The sequence below is a fragment of the Protopterus annectens genome, chromosome 2.part2 (assembly GCF_019279795.1).
Source record: "Protopterus annectens isolate FY-2018-M chromosome 2.part2, PAN1.0, whole genome shotgun sequence".
Classification (NCBI taxonomy): domain Eukaryota; kingdom Metazoa; phylum Chordata; order Ceratodontiformes; family Protopteridae; genus Protopterus; species Protopterus annectens.
The window spans coordinates 346,082,657-346,097,415 of NC_056730.1; the positions used below are offsets into that span (position 1 = coordinate 346,082,657).

At 38.8% G+C, this 14,759-nt stretch overlaps 1 protein-coding gene across 1 annotated transcript in view; it reads left to right on the plus strand.

Moving 5' to 3' along the window:
• COL19A1 (collagen type XIX alpha 1 chain) overlaps positions 1 to 14,759 on the plus strand; it is a gene marked incomplete in the record, with an annotated part of 3,251,042 nt that overhangs the window by 2,392,858 nt on the left and 843,425 nt on the right. The window contains 1 exon segment of the mRNA XM_044063894.1: positions 13,155 to 13,244. Coding sequence (XP_043919829.1) covers positions 13,155 to 13,244 — 90 coding nt within the window.

The window sequence follows — 14,759 nt, forward strand, 5'->3', positions numbered from 1 at the left end:
CTCTTTCAGGTATTTACATACATTTCACTGTAGTTCAACAAATACATGTATTCCCCCCTTGTAATAGTTTTCATTTAGCAGTATGTGAATCTTGAAATTAGCTGTGTATATCATAACTGCTACAATATCTTCCCTGAAATTCTTTGAGAAATTTGTCTCCATTTCAAGCATCTTAATAAGACAGACAAGTCAATACAACTCATATTTCTAAATTGTAGTTCCTATTAATACTTGTTTTAGGGATGCAATATATGAGATATTGTTTTCACTTACTGTTCCCTCTTCTAGATATATTGCCTCAACTCTCATGCTTCTGACAAACTACAGATTCTTTTTTTACCCACTCCCTTTTATGGCTAAAAACAATTTTCATTAAAAAGGAATAGTTTTAAGTTTGCAGAGTTTACCTTCTCAGCTCTTGGGGACTGCATTTTTATAAGATAGTATAATTTAATTGCATGAAATCACCTGTCCTATGTTATCCGGCTCAAAATAGACGTTTGCCTTTCCTATAGAGTTAAATCTCACAATGATCCAAATGCTGCCAAGGACTAAGAAACCAAACAAATATATAAAAATAATGAATGTGGTCTTTCCTATAAAGTATTGCTTCCTTCTCCTACCATAATTTAATATATACTCACTGTCATAATGTTTTGGAACCACATAATTTTAGAAGGTTTCTTGTGAATATGTGAAACCTGCAACTATGAATCATGTAAGCACTTCACACCTAAGAAGACTGATTATTGGAACTGCTCCTGAAATTCTGAAAGCATTTTGTGCACTTGTTTCCCCCCACAAACTGCCAACATTCAGACATTCTTTCGGTCTAGCAGATCATTTGCTGTGTTTACCAGATGAGAGCCAAACCAATGGAGTCTTCATTGATGTAACCATTAAAGGTGTTTTCAGCTTTTTCCATTCTTTATTTGGCCTTAGCTGGGTACACCCAGGTAAATACTGGGCTGGAGAGTGAAATAGACTGTCCATTGAGAGCAAGTTTCCTCCAAACATCCTTGACACTCCATCTGTGGCACATGTAATGACCTCATCAGTATTCAGCACTCTGTGTTCCTCTGAGTGCATGCAACCCCACCCTCCATTAGGAGGGGTAAACAGGCCATGTCATTTCGCTCTTCACTCTTCCAGTCTGGCTCCACCAGTGCACGGGTCACTAATCTAACTGTAGTTTGGTGTCATGGGTTGCAGTCAGGTTTCCATCCCTCTGTGGCACTGACCCAGATAGCATTTATGCAGGAAACTCCACCCCTTCAGTCCCCACACCCCTCCTCCTTACAGGTACTAAATGTAAAGTCACTGCACCTTGTATTAAAGAAAATAGTCTGTGGCACTGCAGCCAAGGTTTTATATCTATTCTTCAGAATCATACATTATGTCTTACTGTTCTGAGGATCACAGTGGGGGTCCTCACAATTCCAAAAGGAACTCTATTATAGATTATGTTTGCAACCCTAAGAAAATGTATCGACTCAACAAAAACATGAATAAGGGGAATAATGAATCATCCACACCCCTTCAGGAGTCCTGAATATTCTAATGCTAGACCTCTGGCATCGTTTTGTTATTATCTCTTTCATTTCTGCAGTCCACATATTTTTAAAATGCTGTTTTAATCATCCAAGTAGTATTTTCATTTTCTGGAGTTGTCCTTTCTGCTAGCTTAAGCCTTGACTCATTGGAATTTGAAGTATTGAGTTCCATGTCTTTTGCAGTGTACTGTATCCTGTAAGCTTAGACTCATCCTCCTAGTGTTGTTGATGATTCAGAGTCTGATTGGCAGACGCTGCAGTTTTTCCATTTTTTTTTGTTTTCTCCTCTGCTTTTTCAATTAACTGGAACTGTTGTCACTTGAGCTGCCCTGAGTATGTTTTAACACAGTATCTTCTACATTTTGACTTACTTTCCATTTTATGTTATTATATTTAAATTGTTTATAATGTTGCAGAGAAGGAGTGAGTTGGTGGTTAAGAAAAGGTGACTAATTGTTTTGTGCTTTTTCCTTTTATTTAGTGACAACCAAAACTTCTAAACTATCACTTTTCTTGTATTTTCCAATAGATCTGTTATGACAAGCACAACCTTCAGCCAAATACACTTTTCAAGTTTTGCCAACTGCTACCTTTATATGTATTTTTCATTGCATTCTTTACTTCTTTTCACATTTGCTTAATTGTATCTATATTGTATTTTGTTAGCTTGGTAGACCCATTAAGTTCTTCATTCCTTTTTTTTGTATGGATGATTTAAAGGGTGTTTTACAATAACTCAAGCCCCAGTAAGGAAACCTCCATAAAAAACTTCTCCAAAGCCAACTTCATGCTACTCAAGTCAGAAGTGACAAAGTTCATGACACCCATGCAGACGGGAACTGAAAGTTCAACTGCTGAATCCTACACTAAGGCACTGTACGAGCACATCCACTCATGCATGAATCGTGCCATCCCAAATAGAACCAAGATGCCCTCATCCAAAAAATGGAAGCCGATCTGGTGGCCCCCTGCCATAAACAAACTTTACAACAAAAGGAAGAAACTGTTGCAGAAAAGAGGAAAACCCCAGGATGCAAAAAACTCCCTTACCAGCCTCAGTAAGAAACTGAGATCCCTCATAAAATCCTCCAAAGCTAGTTACAAAAATAAAATTGCCAAAGATTCCAAAGACAACCACAAGGCATTCTATAACTATATCAAGAATCTAAATGGCAGTTCTCAGATCTGCTCTGAGCTAAAACAGAATGGCATTAAATATATTGATCCCAAGGATATTGCCTGTATCCTGGCAGATCGATTCAGTGCCAGCTTCACCCCCCCTCTCACCCCCTAAATGGCACATCTCAATACCAGAAGATTGCCAAATTCTGGTAATAACTGCCACACAGGTAAAAAGCACACTCTCCAAAGCTAAGAATACAGCATCCATGGGACCAGATGACATGCCGGGCTGTGTACTACATGAACTACAATATGAACTGCACCTCACCTAAGTGCCATGTTTAATCATAGCCTCACCTCAGGTTTCATGCCCACTGAGTGGCGCAGAGCTACATTTATCCCACTCCACAAGGGGGATCCACCTTGAATCCCAGAAACTACCATCCCATCAGTCTGACAAGCGTTATCTGCAAGGCCATGAAACGTATTATCATGGAACTTATAAACAAAGACATTGGCAACCTTCAAACACTGGACCCCACCCAGTTTGGGTTCGTGAAGGGCCAATCTTGTCTCCTGAACCTGATTGACTTCTTCAAATCAGTCTCCAGAGCCATGGACAAGGGTAAGGTGGTCCACACAGCCTATCTAGACCTTACCAAGGCCTTTGACACCATCCCCCACTCTGGAATCATAGATAAACTTACTAAGCTGGGCATTAATCCCTATGTCACCCAATGGGTTGCTAACTGACTTACTGATAGAACCCACACTGTAAAAGTAGCCGACTCCAAATCTAGCTCCAGACAACTGACAAGTGGAGTACATCAGGGTTCAGTCCTGGGACCACTCTTGTTTGGTATCTACTTCTCTGAAGTACAGGCAAACACTAAGGGACTCTGGCTAACAAAGTTCGCAGATGACTGCAAACTGGGAGCCATTATTGAAACCCCAAATGATGTGGATACTCTACAAAAGGGCCTTACAGAAACAGATGCTTGGTGCCAGAGCCATGGGTTCAAGCTCAATGCCAATAAATGTATAGTTATCCCATTTGGGAAAAAACATGTATCCATGAATTACCATATAGGTGGCAGTACACTAAACACTGAAAGTGTGATAAGAGACTTAGGGACACAGGTGGACAGTGGTCTCACCTTTGATAACCACATCGCCACAACAGTCAGGAAATCCTTCTATGTAGCACACCTCATCACTAAGGGCTTTTCATCCAGAAAAAAGGAGGACATTGTCCCATTGTACTCATCCCTCATTAGACCCATTATAGAATACAATGCCCCATTTGGTATGTACCTCACAAGACATCTGCAACAACTGGAAAGGTCGCAGAAATACCTCACTAAAAGAATCACAGGCCTAAAGCAGATGCCCTACGCTGACCGCCTTAAAAAACTCCAGCTATACTCTGTCGCATATCGTCTACTCAGAGGTGATCTCTGCTTAACATACAAGGCCATGTCAAATCCAGAGCTGTTGGACATGCTACTCTTAAAGAAATCCCAATCCCTCAGAGCCACATGCTCCAAGGATCTAAACCTTGTCATCACAATAAACAAAACATGCTGGAGGGATAGGTTTCTGACCCAGAGACTCCCCATACTCTGGAATAGATTGCCCATACATGTCAAGCAGAGTGCCTCTTTGGCCCTCTTCAAAAGGAACCTTGATGATTGGATGGGAGAAAGGAAATTCACTCCGGGGATCACGTCAGTCGCCCTGTTAGACAGGGGTCCAGGGAAGTAAATAGTGTGGGAAGAAATAGCCAGGGAATTGTTATGGCTAGGCTTGTATAGGCCCTAGGTCTGATAGCCTAGTACCAACCTATGAACCTATGGAATTCCACCACCTCATACCAGGGGCTCAAATGGCTGTTAGCCCATGTGAGCAGCAGCTCACACTGAAACTCAATTTGAGTTCAGCCGAGCACCTGAAGCACATAATTACTCCTGTGCTAGGAAAGGAAGTCTGGAGGTTCTTGAGAACTAAGTAAGTTGGGAAGGTATTTGGGGAGGAGGACTTTAGGTTTAGTATGGGCAAGGGGGTTTCAGGTTTAGGGAGTGATCAGTACATTAGGTTTAGGAAGGAGAGGTTTTTAGGTTTAGAGTGCAATTGGATTTAGGTATAGGGAAGGGATGGAGGGGGCATTTTGGTTTAGTCAGGGGAAGGAGGAGGATTTTATGCTTACAGATGGATCTGTACATTAGGTTTTTGGAGAGCATGGGGATTATAGATAGGTTATAGATTATAGGTTTAGGGAGTTATCAATATATTAGATTTAGGAAGGGGGATATTTGGTTTAGAGGTGATCAGTACATTAAATTTTGGGAGGGGAGTGGGATTTTTGGTTTAGAGAGTGATCTATATATCAGATTTAGGGAGGGGAGTACAATTTTAGGTTTAGGAAGAGATCGCTAGATTAAGTTTAGTGATGCGAGGGGGACTTTAGATTTAGGAAGTGATCGTCAGTTTTTGTTTAGGACTGGGAGGGAATTTTTAGGGCTATGATCAGACTCCTGAGAGGACTAGGAAAATCAGACTTTGAGGGGGATGCTGAGTTAAGTGACACACTGTTAGTGGAAGTTAGATCACTTGCTGAAATGAAGGTGCAAGGACATGTGTCTTGAGCAAATGCATTTTGAACACGCGTTGTAGATCCTGACTTAAAAATACTTATTGTGACTGGGAGAAAAGTATTTTAAGATTCTGGCAAAATCCCTTGCTCATGACAGAACCCAGTTTTGAATTAGGTTGCGCTGGACTGTCCAGTGGTCATAAATAAATGGAAGCAAGCCAAACATCTAACCGAGAAAATAAGTCTTTGTGCATTTTATTTTTAACATTGTGTAATGGCTGTAATGTAATGAAAAATAACCTGACTCCTTACAGATAAAAAAGAAAGTTATTTATCATTCAGAGTAGTTTATTATTCTTCATTCTACCATAGACATACCTAGTAAAATGAGCTTAACTCTTCATATAGAAACAACTGAATTATATTGATTTCATGGCTACTAGCAGAAATACTAGCAAGCAAATGAAACTGAAAGGCTAAAGCATTGCAATAGCAATCCCTATGACATTTTTTAGAGTGCACTAACTGAAGCCAAAGCCTGTCATTTTATTTATGACATAACTGGAACACTTCACAGGGCTTGCTTTTGCCTTCGTCTTTGTTCATGCAAATCCTTTAGTCTTTGGCATACCTAAATTTGTGTCAATATACACACACAAACACATTCACATACATACACACACACACACACACACACACACACACACACACACACACACACACACACACACACACACAAACACACACACACACACACACATGAAAAATAGAGGGATTGAAAAAGGTGACATTTGAAAAAAAGGCAAAGATTTGTTATATTTCCAAAAATAATGAAATGTTGACTGACAGAATGCTCAGCACTACAAAAGTGAATTATGTTCATCTGTTGTAAGAAAAACTAACAGAAAAAATGGAGTGTAATGCAAAGCAAAGGGGAGTAGTTTAGTCCAAAAGCTAAGAGAGTATTTACAATAAAGGATAGTGAATCGGAAGGAATAAGTGGGATGGAAGGCAATGAATCATTAAATCATGCACATGAAAGAAGCTTATTGACATCTTGACAATCGTATACCTTTTCTAAAAATTGACAAATGTAACTATCATTTGAACAACATGATATAAAAAATGTGCAAGCAACAATGTTCATTTTTATGAACTCGCCATTGCTTTGGTAATATTCAGTTTAGTGTTTTTATAAAAAATTGCTATGTTGCATAAATAAAATAAATAAAAAATACATTTGAAAATAATCAGTAATGATATAGGAAACCTGCAGACACTGGACCAAATGTAAGTCAGTTTTGTCAAGAGTAGGTCATTCCTACTCATCCTGGTGGACTTCTTTGAGATGGTCACCAAAGGAATGGATGAGGGGAAAGTAGCTCAAACTGCCTCCTTTGACCTGGCCAAGCCATTTGACACAATACTCCAATTATTGGCAGACTTAGCAGGTTAAATATAAACCCTTATGTCATCCAGTGGATACTCAGCTGGCTCACAGATGAGACTCAGGAAATTCGGATTGAGGAATCTATCTTTACAAAGAGGCCAGCTATCAATGGAGTCCCACAGGGATTGATTTTGGGACCTCTCCTTTTTGACCAACATTAAGGCTTCTGGCTACCCAAATTTGCAGATGATTGCAAATTTTGAGCAGTCATAGAATCCCCCCACTGACAATAACATTCTCCAAGAACGGCTAACTCAGACAAATAACTGGTATCACAGCCATGGAAAAAAACTAAATGCCAAGAAATGCATAATGGTATCCTTTGAGAAGTCAGCCACCTCTGGTATCTACCATATTGCTTACATACCGCAAGAGTCAACCCAGTAGTCAGGGACTTCAAGACACATGTAGACGGTAATCTAGAATTTGACCATCACTTGTCTACAGTAGGGAGGAAATAATTCTATGTTGTACAACCTATAAACAAAGGAATGGCATATAGATCCAAAGAAGTCATTATTCCACTGAATTCTGCACTCATCAAACCTATCATTGAGACAAATGCCACTTTTTTGTGTACCTAACTAGGAACATTCAACAATAGGAACATTTACAAAGGCTCCTCGCCAAACGAATATAGGGTACTATGATGGACTTTCTGCATATCTGTAAAAAACACAGCACAAGAATTTCCCATTCTAAAGGCTTACATGTATGTTTCCCACAGACTACACCTTCTTTGGAACAGGCTCCCATTCCATGTGAAGTGGTGTTCCTCCCTATCCCAATTCAAGTGTAACTTGGACAACTGAATACGGAACCTGAAATACATCCCTAGTTTGGAACCTATGTCTCTAATGGACAGTGACATCCAGTAACTGTTTCATCTCCAAGATTCTTGTTTGTAAATATTTCATCGTTCAAGCTCCTGCTTAGACTACCATGGGTACCAGAACTTGTCAGAGATTCGGCATGCATGGTTGTGCTTAAAAAGGCCCCAGTGGTCATTAGCTTGTACACACCTATGAAGCTGTGATAGGCCTAGAAACTACACAGGTAGAATCAACAACATATTAATGTAGCCATACTTGTACTTCTGTAAGATTGCAGACCTTTTTTATAGATGGGTGCTTTTAAATTAATAATAATATAACAACTGAGTGAGTGTCACACTGGCACAGTTGTTAACATTGTTGCTGCATAGCTATTGGTTCGCCAGATTTTTATTAATGAGAATACTTTCTTTGAGAATTCTGCATTTCCTCCCTTTGTTTGCTTGTTTCTTTCTATTTTATTTTTTCAGTGGGTGCTCCAGTTTTCTTTTATATCCAAAAGATGTGTTTTAATTGGCCTGGCAGTCCTCCAAATTGACCATATGTGCACATTGAGCAAATGCTGAATGTGTGTGTGTGTGTGTGTGTGTGTGTGTGTGTGTGTGTGTGTGTGTGTGTGTGTGTGTGTGTGTGTGTGTGAGTGAGTGAGTGTGTGTGTGGGGTATTTTGTAATGAACTAGCACCCCATGCAGTATTGTTTTCTCTGCCTTTTATACAATAAGTACCAAAAAAGAGTCTGCTAATCCATGTCCCTGAAGTAGAATAAGTTTAAGTCTGTAAGTGGAGAATAATTGACATTTATCAGTACAGGCAATGTTATCTTTCTCAAGCTGCCCAAGTTATATTATAGAAAACAGTGGCAGTTTTTCTAAGAAACACTTAAGGTTGTAACTAAAAGTATGCAGTAGTGAGTGACTTGGTTTTGTCAATACAATGTAAATATGGAAAGAATATCTGCATAATGAAAATTAGCCACTTTTTGAGTTCATGGAAAGTAAACACATTTTATTCTTCTTTCTCACTCAGTTGTGAAAACATGAATGATGCATAACAAATTACAAATAATGCTACTCATATCCATTACAGAACATCTAAGACAGTTTACCTTGGATTGTATTTTTCCAGCTCTACCCTTTCTTGCATTGCAAGTCATTAACCTGCAAATTAGATTTTCATTTTCTCTTTGGGTCCTCCCCTCCTGCCTTCAAAACCATCTCACCATCCCCTGAACCATTTGTTCACCTGTCCTGGTCTATCATAGTCTTTGCTTGTAGAGCTAAGCATTAAGCAGTGTTAAGACATCAACCCATGAAGTTTATCTTTGCTTTTTCTTTAATCTCTGTGATGTGTAATGAGACCATCTCAGATATGGGCATGTATATTTCCTCCCTTGCCACAGCAATAGCTTTTTTCTGCTTGTGCTGTACTGAGAATATTCACTTCAGGAACCTGATTTGTAACCAATGTGTTACTTTTAAGGCAAGATGTCCCCCTTCCCTCACCTGGGAATGCTGATCCAGCTAGTCTGCTCACTCTCATCCCATCCTTGCTTGCTCTTCCAGAAATGGGACAAGCATTTGAACCTGCATTATCTGGGTCATTGTTATTCTCTATCCAGGCATCAGTGTTTTTTTTACTTAATTAAAATAACTATGTCTAAAGTATGTCAAAAATGCTATACAGTGGCAGACAGTAAATGGAAATATGTCAGATGTCCTCAAGAAGTGCTGCTATGTTAAATTGGAATAGACTGCTATATAAGAATATTATCATTACAATTCAGAAGGTTCACTGGGTAGTTATTGCAGCAGCCGTTAGGTACGGATTATGGCAGCTGAGGTCTTTTCTCACATTTGAGGTAAGTCATCCAATCTCTTCTCCCCTGCTTAACATGATAAATATGTTATCATTCATGTGACTCCATACACACATACATAATCATGTTAATGTGACCTTATAAACCAAATGAACAGCATCAAAACATAAATATTGTGCTTCAAATGTATACATATCTCTTCATAGGGGCAGAATGACTAACATCCTTACTGGCCAAGCAGCTTAGTACATGAGCTTTGTTTTGGTATAAGCAATAAGCTTTCCAGCTGCACTGCTTTGTTTAGTGTGGAATTACAGTGATTCTGAGGTCACTTTCTTTGTACACAGTTCACTGCTGTTTCTCCCAGTTCTGCTCATCCATTGTGCATTATTTTTATTTTTATTGACATCTTCCTGATGATTCACCAGATTGTTTGCAAGGAAAAGCACAGTTCGTGGCAGCATAACGTTTTGTGGCTGAACGACCCTGAATAGGATAAAATAGTTACTGAAAAATGAATGAATGAAAGTATTTCCAGATTCTCTTTTATATTGACAACTCCTGTTTATACCAGCACCCTGATGTTGACAGTTAGGTATGAAGAGGATTAACTAATTTTCAAGTCTTTAATAATGACAGTTTTGAAAATTTGGAAAACACAGGGCTGAGGGATGATGCCAGTGGCACTTAGCTTGTCCTCTGTCCACTTCCCTGCCTACCACTAGATGATTTGCTTGCGGACATTCTGATAACCTGCCATCTGTAGTCCTTTATGTTTTCTTACCAGCATCCTGTCAAGGTTTTGCTTGAAGTTGAATACCCTGTTAAATGCAGATAACCTCCACATTCCCATGAATCATCCACGTAATGAGCTGTAATAAATCCTTTGCCTTCCAAATGGCAGATGTCAGTATGCTGACTGCATTCTGAACGAAATTCTACCTCATCCACCTTGTATAACTGATTCAAGGAACAATTTGAGGAGCTTTGTCATCAGCTGTATTTGGAGGTCGTATCTGTTTAGATCCCTTACTTGACCTTTTGCTCAATGTCTTTTCAAGAATGCCCCTCTGTTTAGCTTTCTCCTTCTGTATTGTGCCATTGTAACTGTATACGATCATTAATTGAATGAAGAAAATGCTCACTGCGTTCTTCTTCTTGGCCTTGTGGAGTTTTATCATCATCCACTTCCTCTTTTACCACTAAATAAAAGATAAAAAGTGAACTAATTTCAGGCGTTATTACTAAAATCTTCCTTGTTAAGTCACCAAACCACTCTTTCACTAAGAATAACCTACACCCAGGTGCTATATCCTGAGTTGAAAATAGTTATGATGGTGAGTGGCCTCTCCAACATGTAATCAGGGAGTCCAGTTGCATAGTTTAAATTCAGTGATCCAAATGTTCTCCAATGGGGATTCTATGAATGTCTCTATAGTTAACATTATATCAGTTATATGCAGTAGACTCGAATCTATGACAAATACTATTTTTCCTATTTAATGTTTTTAATTTCTCACCAGAAAACTAAACCACTTTATGATGTGAAGATTTTCTCCCAACAGCTCTCTGATTATCATGCAAGAAGAGAACAAGCAATGTGATCAGTTTAAAATATGTAAAACATTTTTTTCATTTCATGGTGCATTTGATGTAGTTTGCATTTAACAATGCAGAACTAATGCAGACATAAAAAAACAATAACATGTAGAAACAGAAATCAGTGCATGACATACACAGTACAGTATGTTAGTACACACAAAATATGCCTACGTAGGTCTACAATTAAGAATTTGTGATTAGAGTATTTAGGGTTATGTGTTAATAATAAAATGACCTTCTCACCCCATTTTCGACCTCAACACAGCACTACTACTGCGCTTATATATTTTACTCATTCTGTTTCTTCTTCTCTCGACAATAACAAATTAGTCTCATGCCTGTTTCTTGACCTCTCTAAAGCCTTTGACACTGATCCCATAACCTCCTTCTGTCCAAACGAGCACATATTAACCTCTGTAACTCTACTCTCAGCTGATTCTCAAGTTACCTATCTGATCGACTACAATCTGTTAAATGGCTCTCTGTGACTTCCCCTTTCCTCTCTGTTCAAAGTGGTTCATAGGTTCATAGGTTGGTACTAGGCTATCACCCCTAGGGCCTATACAAGCCTAGCCATAACAATTCCCTGGCTATTTCTTCCCACACTATTTACTTCCCTGGGGCCCCTGTGGGGTTTCCCAAGGCGCCATCCTGGGGACCCTGTTATTCAATATCTTTGCTAACAATCTATGCCAATCCTGCCGACACTCCTCTCTTATACAGTATGCTGACGACTCAACTATCATCTCCACATCAGACAATCTTCCTCACCTACTCGCCCTCACTCAAGAATCTCTGCATTCAGTTGAGAAACGGCTCACTACCAATCAACTACTGCTGAACCCGAACAAAAAAAAACCCTTAGTCTTTCTTCCTAAATCTCTCCAACACCACAAACCCTCCTTTTCTGTCTCCCCTCTAAATAATACTACTATCCAAGTGGAATCTGACACTAAACTCCTCAGGGTTTACATAGAAGATGAACTTAAATTTGACATCCACATCAATAATTGTATTAAAAAGACACATCAAAAACTTGGACTACTGTATAGGAACAAAAAATTCCTAACTCCAGAATCCAGATTGACCTTAGCTCAAGCCTACTTACTCCTCACCCTGTTATACGCCACCCCAATATTTACCAACTTCCAAATGAATCTCTCCACCAAACTTAAACTCACCTACAATAAAATAGCCTGATTCACCAGTAATCCCCCTTATCGATTACACCATTGCCTTTCCTTAAAAAAAACTTCACTGGCTAGAGTTTCAACATCAACTGCTCCTACAACAGCTCTACCTGACTCACTCCATCCTTCACCACCCACTCTGTCCATCTCTGGCAAGCCTTATCTCCCCTTATATTCCTAATCGTGACTTATGTAGCTCTGACCACCTTCTCCTGCAAATTTCCAAACCTAACAAATCCATTGGAAAATTCCTTTATAGTCACTCACTCACCTGTATCTGAAACAAACTACCTCTCCACATCCGCTCACTTAACATTACAGCTAGTTTTAAAATAACATTAAAGGAATTTTTTCTTAACTGCTGGATCTGCTCCTGTAATGACCCCTCTTAAATACTACCTCCTTTGATGGTACCCTATTTCTCCTTTAACCTTTGTCTCTCCCTCATTCTATCCCCTCTCCATTCAGTATCTTATTTGTTGTGCTCTGACTATTATTCCTATTTCACTTCTGTTCTACAGTCATTTCATTTCAGTCTCTACCTTAGTCTGCTCCTCTAGAACAAACATATCTTGATTTATTTACTTTCCATATGCTATTTTTTTTACCATACCATTATATTTACGGATATATGTTCCTTGTAATAACTATGTGTTTCCCATTTAGTTTATGATATTCTTGATGCTAGCCATGTGTTAGACTAATACTTAATTTCTTCAGTTGTATAATTCTCTGTGTATGTTCTAACTTTTTTGTAATGGAGCTTTTCTCCTCGAGTCACTGCTGCAAAAAGAGCATGCTGCCCAGCCAGACTAACCCGGTTACCAAATGTCAAGTAAATAAATAAATAAATCATTGATGAGTTTAATTCTGTTCATCAAACATTTTCAAAGATGAATTATTGGTTCAGGAATGATTCAGATGTTATTTTTAAGGATGACTGTTGCAATGTGATTGTTAAATGCACTAATATTTTGTAATTGTTTGCTACATAGGGAGATTCTGGTGGGATTCAAGGACCTCCAGGGCCAGAGGGTCCAAAAGGTGAACCTGGACCACCAGGAATGGGGCTTCCTGGAAAAAAAGTAAGTGCTGTTTATGTCTGTGTATGTTTTCAGCACAGCAATACTTATATTCCTACTGACACTAACAATGCAAATTATGTCATTTATCCACATGAGAATTATGGCCGTGGAATGAGTAAATGCCTCTAACCTTCAAACTTTGCAGTATGAATAATTTATCTATCTTTTAAGCATTCTTCATTTCTTCCAAATTGTATCTATCAGCTGATCATCTGAAAGACTCCCTAACAGTAGCTAATACAGATAACTAGTTTTTTTTCCATGAAGCGTAATGGACTGATGGTGAAGAAGAACAACTTCATCACATAGGACGGAGGGCTGGGGAAATCATGTTAGTGTGCAGTGTATGACACACTATATTTGTGACATTATGGTATCAGTGCATACACACCATGGTCAGACTGGACTACTTTGATACCCCTTGGTCTCAGCACTAGAAAAATGCTAGATTTTTCCATAAGAGTGAAGAATTCTCTAAAGGAATCAGTCATCAACCTTTCCTGCCTGAACTTACAGCATTTATGCCACTGATAAATAGGTATTTGATGTTACCATCAGCTGAACCAGTTGTAAATAATGTAGCCAGACAATTTTAGTTTCCACTAGAATATTTCATAAAGTAATACTAATGTAATAGAAGTATATAGGGGATCCTGTGGAAACAGTATTTTGTAAACATCTGATGTGATGTGATAACAAGAAAAATTACTCACCTGTCATAAAATACATGAATGATATCCTGTCAACTAGTAGAAATTTACTACATTAACTGTGCAACCACTAATTCAAAACCATTTTAAATCAGTGAAAACAAAACAAAACAAAAAAAAAATCAGTGATGGACACATTTACCTTAAATAAAACCATTTTAAGCAATCATTGACAATTTTTCCTGTAGAAGGCAGTCGTCCCCACTTCCTTTCCACTGTATCCTTTAAGTATTATAATCAGCTCTATGGTTGGTGTACTGCATGTAAAAGGGTAATTCTTACACTGCAGTGTCTGATACATCATTATCAAATTTAGCTCCGGAAAACCCTGTTGATGACAGCATTCTAAGTTTTTTTCCTTGCAAATACCTTTCCAACTGACCATCAGTTATTTTTGTTGCTCGTGTTTCTCCCGACAACCACTTCCCAGAGCTTGAAGCACCATGGCCAGTTCTATTTGGAAAGGGGAAGGGGAAATACAGAAAAGAACAGCCCTGCAGCTTCAGATATATGCTGACCTACTATGGCAGGAACTTTTGTTATATAAGGGATGAGGCTGCTTGTTGTTATGGTCATCAGCGCATGTAGTGCCAGTTAGTTCCACTCTACCTTGTATGCCAAATTCAGTGGCTATTTGCAATGCAATTACAGTGCTACTACATGACTTGAGGGAATGCAAGATTATAAGCAGCAGCCTCACCCTCACCCTTATTTTATACAGTTACTTACATAAAACATATCCACACATGGCATTAGTCCCCTTGTGTGTTGGGGATGGGATGCTGAGCACGCTATTTATATTTAC